General features: G+C 39.5%; 1 protein-coding gene across 1 annotated transcript; it reads left to right on the top strand.

Moving 5' to 3' along the window:
* The first annotated feature begins 206 nt into the window (after positions 1-206).
* On the top strand, positions 207-4,494 carry LOC145438069 (uncharacterized). Its single transcript, XM_080315451.1, has 9 exons — positions 207-409; positions 705-761; positions 2,483-2,578; positions 3,150-3,251; positions 3,388-3,498; positions 3,561-3,647; positions 3,705-3,887; positions 3,960-4,034; positions 4,316-4,494. Exons 1-9 carry the CDS (start codon positions 208-210, stop codon positions 4,405-4,407), a joined length of 1,005 nt encoding a protein of 334 aa, XP_080171577.1. The 5' UTR covers position 207; the 3' UTR covers positions 4,408-4,494.
* Positions 4,495-12,419: the final 7,925 nt, after the last annotated feature.

Genomic DNA, 12,419 nt, shown 5'->3' with positions numbered 1-12,419 from the left:
AGTAGGCAATATTCAGCTAGACTTTCGACAAAATCATTTCTTAGCGCATCCGGTTACCTCATAACTGTGTTCGCTTAAACCTGCGTTGCCTTGTATATATTCTGCGCCGCCAGCGACTTGAACATGTGTATTTAGTCGAACCATATAAATGCAATCCAACATAAGTTCAAATTAGATTCCTTATCATTTCCCGTGTTTTAAGCATCCATGCGCCGACGACAAAGATCTCAAATGAGATTCAACCGTATGCGAGGACTCACGAACCAGTTCGCGAAACGAGTTTCCGACAGAAGACGAGGAAGGCGCGGAAGAATGAATAATACTAATGATGATGATGATGATGAAGAAAACAAGAAAATGCGAATGGGGAAATTCCTTTGCCAAATCAAATCCTTGCTTGACGATAAAGGTAAACTAAACAGTGATAAGCAGTAACAAATATGCTATGGGATTTCGCCGTCTGTCACGGAAACACCGTTGTAGATTCAATATCGAATGTAGGTCATTGGTCGAAGGCCACGAGCGAAAACTAGTGTTTTAAGTAATGACAACCCATGCTTATGATTAAGTTTATATTCATATATATCAGCTGATAGTATGACTTATATAGGGCCTATGTCAGATTGAAAACTCCTATCCGATTTTGACAGACGCTGCTTAAAACTCGCGATTATGATAGTACTAATCCTATTTTGATTCAACAGATAACGAAGAAAATGAAGACACTGAATCTTGCGACGGCAGAAAGATGATGGAAGAAGGTGAATAGACTAGTTGTTTTTCCCTTAGAACAAGGGTCGGCAACCTGCGGCCCGCCAAGCGAAATCGTCCGGCCCGCGATATAATAATTAGTTATCACAAGAATACGGCCCGCCGTTTCATAATGAGTTTCAATCTGCAGTGCAGCACTGCATGAAAAAAATGCGGCATTGCTACGATATAATAGTAGCCTACATCGTATTAGTCTATTGTTGCGCCATAAAACGAAGGTGGTTGAAGTAGGAGATGGAGATAGACTAGACTGGATCAGTGCTTATCAATCGGGTGTGTCTCGCAACCGAAGGTGTACCATACTTTTTTTAAAGGGTTTACCACTCTAATGGGGTGTGACAAAAAAGGTGTTCTTCCTTTGCTTCAAAAACGCTTGGAACATCTCAGACGCAATGATGGAATCTCAAACTGTTCAATTATATATAACTAGCCTCCTTATGTTAGTTAGCCTATCTATAGTTTAATTTTCCAGAAGGCATTGTGTGCCAAGACAAAAAACCTGAATAGTGTTTTGGCCACAATGGTGAAAAATGTTAATATGATTTTTGTCTTATTAACTGAATCAGTTACGCCAGATATTACTAGAAGCAGAGAATCAATATGGCGATGTCATGTAGGCCTATATCTGTCATGTTCGCGCATTAAGTCGAGCAGCTATGCTTACACGAGTGTATGAACTGAGAAATGAAATAGCAACTTTCCTCGAAAACACAAATATCGCCGACTCATAATCTTGTAATCGAAAATGGGTATCTCATCTTGCTTTCCTGGTACATTTAACCTCACATCTGAACAAATTGAATTTGCAACTTCAGGGGGAAAACAACTAAATACATGAGATGTTGAGGCGCATTCAAAACAAATCTGTGACTCTGTAAATGTCAACAGTACAAAGAAAATTATGCTCACTTTCCTATACTGAGGAGAGAAAACCTAGTACCAACACTACATTTATAACTGTGATACGAAAATTAACTACTGAATATTCACCCGCTTTTCCGACATTCCTTCATTCCTTCTCTACAAAATGAATTCTGACTATTCAGTACTCTGTTTAATGTGGACGCCAATACCATTGCCTGAAAATTTCAAATGGGCCTTTCTGAAATGCGATGCAGTTGAATTGAATGACAAATTTCATACAAAGAGCATATCGCTGCATGACTTTGACAAAGAGTACGTTCTTGAAATTGGTCTTTATCCCAGCTTGACCAACAATGCAAAAGAAATTGCATCGATTTTTGGAGGCACGTACACATGTGAACAATAGTCTTGAACAAAGAAATTCACGAAGAGCAAGCTAAGATCACGTATTTCGGACGTCCATTTTAAATAGGGTCTGATTCTTGTTTCATCTGACTTGTTACCAGAAGTTGAAAACCTTTCACAAAGCAAGCTGCGTCAATTGTCACATTTATTCTGTGTTGTTGAAGTGTAAATACATGTGTCTTGTGATTGGTATGATTGAGATTGCACCAATGTAGGATAATATACCGAAGTGAGCGTAAAATATAGTACTAAGAAAAATTCCGGCCCACCAAAAAGTTGTACACCCGAAATTTGACCCGCGACTAGTAAAAGGTTGCCGACCCCTGCCTTATGATTTCAGAATGCATGACTACAAACTAATAAAGCCTATTATTGCTGCTATATACAGCATTTCAATTCCAACGACTATAATAATAATTACATATACACATCTTCACTTTAGGAGGTATGAACAGGCGAATGGGTGGAAAAGGAAAGAAGTCTAATGGAACCAAAGAGGATGGTGATGATGACGATGATAACAAGAGACGAATGCGAGGTAATGACGTCATTTTCAGAGTCGAACAATTTATAATCACGACTATTTCCTCACATGCTAAACTCATTCTAAATCACTCTGTTGCAGTAAGTCACGTAATGTATATCATATTTAAATAGGTGCCGATCTGACCAATGTTCAGTTTGCTTCATAGGTTAATTAAAGGTACGAAGAAATAGGTGGAGCAATTTTTCCTTTATAAAGAAATCAATTGACATGTGAAACAATCTAATATATGATTTCTAGAAAATGCTCGACATCGACATTCGTCATCCATTACGATTACAAATCATGGTCAGGCCTACATAATATCTGGCTGGCATGAACTATTTGATGCCGAATTTTCGTGATTTGAAAATAGCAATCCACAAGTTTTCCAAGTAGGCCTATTTATCAAAGATGTGCATTTGTGCAATGTGCATTCATGTGCATTTGTGCAATGTACTTTCAGATACAGTTTAGCATTAACTGGGAAAAATTCGGAGTTATTCAAATTAGACAACCCCGACGTGTCCATGCAATTGATCAGATCGTAATCGTACATGTAACAATCAATCTCACATTTTTTTAGGCGGTGGACCTGGAGGTAGAGGTGGAATGAATGGAAAGGGAGGTAAATCGAATAAAACCTCCGACGAGGACGATGACAAACGACCAATGAGAGGATCCAGAGGTAAGGACGAATTAATCTGTTATTTATCTAGTATCTTCCTCTTTGTATCATATTCATGAGAATAATCCTACGACCAGATTAATTGACCCCTTCTATCAGATATCGATATTTACATTGGCTACAATAACTTGAATAGATCGCCCAGGCAGAGGACCAGGGGGTAAAAGAGAAATGCCAGGAAAGGGTAAGAAACGCAACGGCACGAGCGATGACGACGATAACAAACCATTAAGAAGAGGTCCAGGAAGTACTATTTGCATCAAAGCTTCACTTTATTGATATATTACCCTCCTACCTTGTTCTATATAGTGGGAAGTCGCGGTGATGATGATGATGGTGATGATGAAAGAAGAGGTCCTCGTCGTGGGAGCCAAGGCCGGCCGTTTAGACGAAGAGGTAAATTAGGAATATGCTTTCTGGAAATATAATTTCACGGCTGTGTTTCTGAAACAGGATTCCAACCTGCCCGCGGTAGACGACCTAACAGAATGGCTCTCCGTAAAATACGTGGCGGTCTTCTCAAGCAGACACTTAAAATGTTGCTCAAGTGGAAAGCCGATGATGACGAGGATGAGGAGGAATCCAAGTCTTTGGAAGAAATGATCCAAAGCATTCTTGATATATTAGATGAGAACGGTAAGATTTACTAGCTGGAGTCGGCGACTATGTGAAACTTCCTTTACTTTCGCTAACTATTAATGTTCATAGATGATGACGATGATGACGAGGGTGAGGCCGTTGAAGATTCTGAAGATGATGAAACGGATGTGGATGATATTGGAGGTATTTTAAAATCTAATGTTGTCCTCCGTTTGAAGCTATATGCACTTACACTATAATCTTCTTATGCCTTTGACCAGTGCTTACGTGTTTCTTGCAAACCAAAACACTCAAATTAGAGGATAACATCTCACTGTCCCAAATATTCAAAATGGTCAGAATCTCAGAAACGAAGGACATTGATTCCCATAGTGCTATTTTGTGATTCTGCTGTGAGCATATTCATGTTTCTTTTACCTTTATCCACTTCAATGTAATTTATCCGCTCCCTTATCGTTTTCTAGATTCTGAAGACACCGGTTCTGATGATAATGGGGATGATTCCGGAGATGCAGAATCCGGAGCGAGTGACGATGCAACCGATGACAGCGAATAAAGGATTTACTAGAATGCGACCAAGCGTTAACAAGCTCATTCAATTTCACTGGCTAAATGTGATGTCAATCTCGTTTTGTACTGGGAATAAACAACATGTTCAACATGGATTACTATATGAGATAGTGAATCGGTACCAATGTAGTAGGTCGCACTGATCGCAAAACCAGTATGGCATAGTAGGAGACTCAGTTTTAATGAATCGATAGCGCTTTTATTCGACTCACGCCTGTGTTTTGTAAGGCCGTGTTATTGAGTCTCCGACTATCGTTAACTTCATCACCCAGTGGCCAACCAGCGCTCGTCGATGAATAATTATGCGACTTTGTTGACAAATAATTCATTAAGAATAAGTTAGCGACCGTCAACAAGTTGTTTGAATTTACGAATATGTCCACAAGCGAACATGCAGATCAATAGCGCGATCGCCGGTAAAGTTCGTCATGATGCTTGAAAATTCTGAACGTGCTTCAGGCGAGAATATGTCAGGGATTGACCAGCTCCCACCGCTACTTAGCTTCAAGGTAAAATCTATTTGTCTGTCACTGGAATTGATTGTATAGAGCACCAGCATTGCCTTCGTCATGGAACGAAAATGCATAGTGAGCTTTGTTGGTTTTACGGTTTTTATATAAAGTGTTTACCAAGAGCTAGTGATTCAATAACTGGTAGTTCGATAACACTGACGTGAATATACTTTCAGGATCGAACCCACAACCTACCGAGAAGCCGGACGCTTTACCATTACGCTATCTTGTCGGCACGAAGATCTAAAAAAAGATGTGGCTGACACCTGGCTACGTCAATGCGTCGGAACTGATGTTTTAGTCATAAACATCCCAAATTACGCGCTCAGACTAATCAAATTTTGGTTGGCCTTGCAATTTTTCCTGGGTTATTAACTTTTTGATGTTATAACTAGGGCAAGTGCAACTTTTTTTTACAGCTTCCGGCAGCTTCCTAAATACTAGTAAGACATGTAGAATGCTGTTTTATGCTGTTTGAAGGAATCTTGTAGTGCAACTTTTTCAACTTTTGTCCATTTTTTTCATGCAACTTTTTGCAACATTTTGCAACCTTTTCGATTTTTCATGAAGGAATTTTTGATTTTGGTGAAATACACGGCCAAATTCGACTGAAATGCCGTAAATCAGCACTGCATGGAGTAATGCTCTTACGGGTGTTGCGGGAGCTAGGCCGGAAAGTTGACCTTTTTTTATTGGAACTGGGAAGTGGACCTTTTTTTTAATAAACCGATCAAAATGTGGTCTTTTAGTGCAACTTTTGTGAAATATTAAATTCAAATTTTTACTGAAACTTTTGTCAAAAATAAATGCAACTTTTCACGGATTTAACTGCAACAAAAACTTGCCCTAGTTATAACTAATTTCCAGAATGATCTCGCGGGCCACGCAAGACCTTCTTGCGGGCCACGGGTTGGCCGCCCTTGCGTTAGAGGTATGTGATATATTTTTAAACTTGAGGCAATTAAGATGTGGAATTTAAAGCAAAATCAACAATCATACCATAAACGTGCGAATTAATTGCATGTTCTTAAACATCGCAACTTTCCAAGGAATCCGTGCAGCAAGCGCGAAGACGGCGGCATACTTCAATTATTCTACTGATAGTGTCTCGCTGTTCAATCAGTTGCTTCAAGCCGGGAAAAATTCATATGTTGATACCTTTGTAAGCAGATATCATTTCGTTAAACGTGCCACTCAGATTTCAATTTCTTCGGCGGCAATCCGTAAATGGATACAATATTCCAGTACAGATATTTCAAAATAGGTTGCTTTCGATTTCGATAAACTGACTTTTAGGATTTGATAAAAGTGTTCCTATTTCCGACTCCAAAATATGGTAACCCTAATAATATGATCGGCATAGAATTTCCCCTTCTTCTATTTACAATAATAAGACGAATACTGTGCTCTTGATATTTTCGGAATGCCGTTCCTTCAGCAGCCGTTACTTCCAAGAAAGCACAATCTACGGAAATAAATTATTACGATGTATTTTTGGCGATGTCCTGTCAATACCAAGAAAACCAATGCCGAGAATGGACACAGCCGAGAATAGACATTACCGAGAATTGACATAGCCGAGAACCTAACGTACTAGGACAGACGATATTGTGAAATCTAATCCTAACAATACCTAAAACCACGGCGTCGTGATATAAATATGAACGTGCACGTGACCCTATGACGTCACGTGGTGTCATATTGCCAATTCCATTCCTATATTTCCGCAAAGTATAATAAATTAATGTCCGAGATACCTAGGGACGACTGAGGAGTGAGGACCCATTCTGCCACAATGCTGACCACTGTATTGGAACAGTCAAATTCTATGATATTTCCGCAAAATCAATACTTTTCGTCGCATTGACAACAATTTCGACGAGGACTTGCAATGGAATATCAGCTTACGCCTTAATAATCTAGGCCAGGGGTTCTCAACCCGCGGCCCGCGGGCCGCATGCGGCCCGCAGACGTACATATTGCGGCCCGCGACATCTTTCATCATGAACGCAATTACTACTGGGACAGTATTGTTAAATAATATTTCAGCTACTTGACTCTTTTATCGCACCGTCTCTGTTTCGTTTGATTACTCATTCTTTGATGTGTTCTGGTTTCTGGTTTCTTGATATATGCTCGAGTTCTTGTTAACATTTTGAATCGGTATCCGGATGTACTCTGGTTCAAGAGTATCTTACTGCGTAGTAAATTTTTAATGAGTGTTTCATTAACCGCGAATGGTTTGAACGGCAAGAAGAACAAGTAACGGGAAATTAAACAGCGAAAACTGTGTTTGTAACTCTTCGTGGAACAATGAATTTGCTTTCTCCGATCTAAATGGAGATTCGATGTGTCATATTTATCGAAGAACAGTTGTCGTAACGAAGCGTAAAAAATTAAAATGATACCACGACAGTTTCTTCTGGAGTCATATATATCGCCTGATCTTAAAAAACGTTGCTAGCTAGGTGCCGAGCCCGGTAATCCATATTTCGAGGCCTTGTTAAAATTGCCGACAATGTTACAGGCGCATCGTTCAGAATTGCGTGGAATGTAGCTAAACCCGAGAAATCTGCTAGAGAAGGTGTGGTTTCAATAAAACTTAAACATACTGTGCGAATATTCGCTGGTTCTGAAACTTAGCAGCAAGCACAATATCACCTGACAAATTTCGAAGCTACAGTTGTCTGATTCCGCCGTGACCAGAATGGTAACAGCAATTTCAGTCGATCTTTTATCGCATGTTCTGAAACACGTTGTCGAGTAGACTACTTTAGCCGCCTAGCATTGGACGAATCCACCGACTCCACAAAATTACATAGCTAATTATCTCGGTGCATTTTATGAGAGTGGACATATTTGCGGAGGAAATGCTGGCAGGGAAAATGTGAAGAGGGGACCAGCAAAAAAAAATCAACTTGACAAAGCTGACTCCTGTAACTATTGGTGCAGGGCTCCATCCATGGAAGGAAAGAAGAACGTTGATTTATTTTGCTCAGAAATCACCCCGAACGCCAGACTTGTTCCCATATCACTGAGAGCTCAACGTGATTGCCTCTGTAAATAAAAAGTTACCATATTCCTATGCTTGCTTGCTATAGCATTGAAACAGAAAAGTCGGTTCTCTGTTGGAAAGAGTTGAAGGTGCATATAGCGACCACGAATGCAATGCACGTTCAATGAAGGATTTTTTTAAGCGTCGCTGGAAGATACAGTCATATTCTCACAAAAATCAGCAACCGTAAACGTACAAACGCTGTCCATTAATGCTTTATAATGCATAAAAATGTACTAAATGCCCGTATACGACTGGTAAATAGGCTACAGTAGCCTAAATTTAATAGTAGCCTACAAATACGAAGTAATAATGTTCTGCGGCCCGCGGCGTCTTTGGCTGTTCAAATGCGGCCCGTTATACCAGGGAAGTTGAGAACCCCTGATCTAGGCTATACCATCAATGTATTCCCAAGGCGTCAGACCATTGGTACATTGGCATTGACTAGAGTAAAATAGCGGTTCCTGTACTTGGTAGGTATGCTACTCAAAAGTAGTGAATACAGTAGCCAACACCATGGCGTATTTAGTTTTTATAATACAATAAACATATATTATACAAGATATATCCCGTACGCCTCCTGCCATACTTATTAACATTAGACAACCCTGTCTTCTTTATACCCGTTTACGTGATGCCAATCATTGATAAAATGATTGTTATTGCGGGAAACGCTCACAGCAGAGAGTCAACAAAAATTCGCAAATGGAAAGCTGAGTATTTCAAGCAAACCTTTGTAACCAAGCAAATAAATTTTTTGAAAAGGGCAAGGTGCATAGCCTACTCGTTTAGTGCTGAATTTCTTTTCTCGCTGCCAGCAACGCGCAGAGAGTCGTTAGAAGATTAAATGGAAAGAATGTCAACCAGAGATCTTAAGAGGGTTGGTGTGAACGTGAGGTTCACGCAGAGGTGTTCAGTAATGAAGTACTTCTACTTTTTGGAAGCACTCAAGTAGTTTTCCTCTACTTCTGGTACTTAGGCAAGTAGATCTGATTTCTCTACTTCTACTTCGTGATATTTTGTGATCTACTTACTTACTTTTTGCTATTTTCAGTTTGTCAAGTAGAAGTAGTTTAATCCCTCAATACGAAAGATAGCCTGACGAATTTCGGGCTGTTTTCACGGAGTACCAACATTTAATATTCATAAAAGTCAAATAAAGCCCAGAAATTTTGTTGCGCTTCGCGCACATTAGTTCTGGAGTTACAAATATGTTTTCACGAAATTATCAGTGAATATAATTTAGGTACCGGATTGCTTGGTTCCGCTCTCACCGCATTGTTGCCCATTTCAAATATTCCACCACAGTAAATATGGCCCACCATAATGTTTGAAACTACCGTTTCACAATCTAGCAATTACCTATATCATATCGTAATCTAGCAGCCCATGACGTGTCCTGCTAATCTGGAAAATCCGACGTTTTTGATCGTTACACCTGTTTTAGCACATCACCTCAAATTCGAATCAAGCGCTCTGCACCTTCCGCAAAGCTCAATTTGCAGCTTTTGACAGTCCATGCCAACGAATTAAAATTGTTATTAAAACTACTTACTTACTTGAGTAGATTTAAAGTCAGTCAATTCTACTTCTACTTCAAGTAGTTTTAGGTCGCTTATGGAAGAAGTATTTCTACTCGTACTTGCGTAGATTTTTTCGTCGCTACTTCTACTTCTACTTGAGTAGCTTTCTAGACTACTTTGACCACCTCTGGCTCACGTTCACGTTCTGAGTGTGAACCTCTACAATTTGGATGTTGGCGTTCACAAACGAACCTTGGTTGCGAAAGCACTGTGAACCTTTTCATGCATTGCAATTTTTCACGTCATCATAACAAGTAGTTGGTTGAAATTCTTTGTTTTTCAACTTCGGACCACTCTCAGCAAGGCGCTGGCAGCATGAAAAGAAACTCAGCACTAAACGAGCATGCATCTTGTCGATTTCAGAAATTATGTTCGCGAAAGTTGCCCGATGGTTTGCTTGGAATATTCAGCTTTCCGTTGGTGAATCTTTATTGTTTCGCTCTGCCGTGAGATTTACCCGCAGTCACACAATAGCAGAAACGAAGCTCACTAGGTACATGTAGGAAGTCAGCGAATTGTGCTTGGTCGACCAATCAAATATATGTACATCAACTAAATTGATACAGAGAATGCATTGGTGTCTAATGTAATAAATCTATCATGCATACGGGATCTATCTAGATTTGACATCCTTATTGCATACTCGATTAGGGTATTGGCTACTGTATAACTTTTTTTTTGAGATAATATCTGACGCAAGTATGGAAACCGGTGTTTCACTCTTAAGAATAATAGGCCTACATTGGGGTTGTTCAAAAAAAACTTTTTCTCCTCGATTACAGCCATTCACTGATTAAATTGTCAGGTTACCCTAAAACACGCTGCACACCAAATTTGGTTCAATTTTAACAAGTAGAGGACTCCGCAGTTCCAATTAAAAAATTTAATTTATTACGGAAAATTTTAAAAAAAGCAAATTTTCCGCCAACCCCATGAAATTGTTGAGCTGCTGTCTTCAAGACGATGCAAAAGAAATTCGACTCAATTCCAACCACTAGAAGCGGAGGTATTTCAGGTTTTCGTTGATAATCGTCGGATAATCCACCAATCAAGGACAATCCGCGAATTATCAACCAAAAACTCAAATACCTGTGCTTCTACTAGTTGGAATTGAGTCAAATTTGTTTTGCATCGTCTTTGAAGACAGCTCAACAATTTCATGTTGTTGGCAGAAAAATTAGATTTTTTTTTTAATTTTCTCTAATAAATTAAAAATTTTAATTGGATCTGCGGAGTCCTCTACTTGTTAAAATTGAACCAAATTTGGTGTGCAGCGTGTTTTAGGGTAACCTGACAATTTAATCAGTGAATGGTTGGAATCCCGAAAAAAATGTTATTTTTGAACAGCCTAGTCTACATATATGTCCGGTCTAGCCGAGTCCACGTTGAAATTGTTGGCAACGCGAAGGAAAATATTGATTTTGTGAAATTATTATAGCATTTGATTGTTCCAGTGGATACATAAGGTGACGGTTAAAAAGTCAACATGTACTTTAGCATTGTGGCATAACGTTAACCCAGTCGTCGCTAGTTGTCATGTACATTATTATATTACTTTACGGAATTTAGGGTTGGAATTGGTACCATGACGTCATGTGACGTCAAAGAATCACATTCGCGTTCCCTCGTAACTTTTCAGGAGTTCGCACCATCCCTTGATGTTATATTGTTGTGAGAAATTGTATTGAATGAAATGGTTCACAGTGTAGAACCTGCCACGGTTCGTTTGCGAACGTGAGCCTTCAAATTGCCGAGGTTCATACACAGAACGCGAATTTTATTTTATTTTTTATCCGGCTCGCCGTATCCGCCGGCGTCCGGCAGCCCTCTCTTATATGTAGAGCTACCTCCCGCTCGGGGTCTTGATTACACATTTTTTATATATTTGTTTTCAAGAGCTTCTCGGAGGTACAGAACTTCAATATACAATTGAATAGTATAATCATATTGAAATGAACCCGAATATTTTCGGCTGACACTCGTCAGGTGTAATCGTCAGCAACTAGTAGAGAATAAGAAAGAACATTGTATATCAACAATCGTATCACAAAATATGACGTCACCAGCATGAAACCTCGAATGAGAGAGCGTTCAGTGCACTATTCCTAGGTGGTACCCGAACTCGTTCTGTTGACACTCGGTGAAAAGCTCACCCTTAACTCATCCACTCAAGCTTGATGCTGACCGATCGAAGGCCATTAATTCTGCAATCGGCAAAAATCTGTTGGATAATCCGATTTGTGCGAATAATTATCGAGACGACAAATTTCGGGTTATTGGGAGGGGCCGTTCACACTTCCACTTGTGTGCCTCGGAGTCGACTTTTATCAAAATACACCAACCGAAACTCTGTCAACAGAAGGAGTTCGTGTAGCACCTAGGAATAGTGCACTGAACGCTCTCTTATTCGAGGTTTCATGCTGGTGACGTCATATTTTGTGATACGATTGTTGATATACAATGTTCTTTCTTATTCTCTACTAGTTGCTGACGATTACCCCTGACGAGTGTCAGCCGAAAATATTCGGGTTCATTTCAATATGAATATACTATTCAATTATATTTTATTTTCATATCTTGTAACGGAAACGTTGATGATAAAATGGTAAATTAAGTTTCTCTGTTATGTTTTTCTAGTTTTGTTTCTTCTGTTTAGTTCTAAGCAGTTCAAGCTTGAGTGCAGCTGAAATTTGTCCTCGTTCGCTGCTGATGTCCGATCCCCTCAGTCGGGTAGACATCTTGTTCACGATGTTGTTTGAGGTGATTTTGGTCTTATATCTTCCTCATTTTCCAGTGTTTACCGTGACCGTGAGTAATATGTTTTCAGCAAGGCAGTAGTGAGGGTACC

Source organism: Botryllus schlosseri, chromosome 4 (assembly GCF_051294905.1).
Source record: "Botryllus schlosseri isolate E-star chromosome 4, Bs_hap1, whole genome shotgun sequence".
Lineage (NCBI taxonomy): Eukaryota > Metazoa > Chordata > Ascidiacea > Stolidobranchia > Styelidae > Botryllus > Botryllus schlosseri.
This window is presented reverse-complemented; position numbering and strand designations above follow the sequence as displayed.

What these genes read in the sequence shown, in the direction of transcription:
- LOC145438069 (XM_080315451.1), top strand. Translation starts at nt 208, where the DNA reads ATGCGCCGACGACAAAGATCTCAAATGAGATTCAACCGTATGCGAGGA. An exon ending in TGATATATTAGATGAGAACG is followed by an intron (nt 3,888 to 3,959) that starts GTAAGATTTACT and finishes TAATGTTCATAG; the next exon opens with ATGATGACGATGATGACGAG. An exon ending in GGATGTGGATGATATTGGAG is followed by an intron (nt 4,035 to 4,315) that starts GTATTTTAAAAT and finishes ATCGTTTTCTAG; the next exon opens with ATTCTGAAGACACCGGTTCT.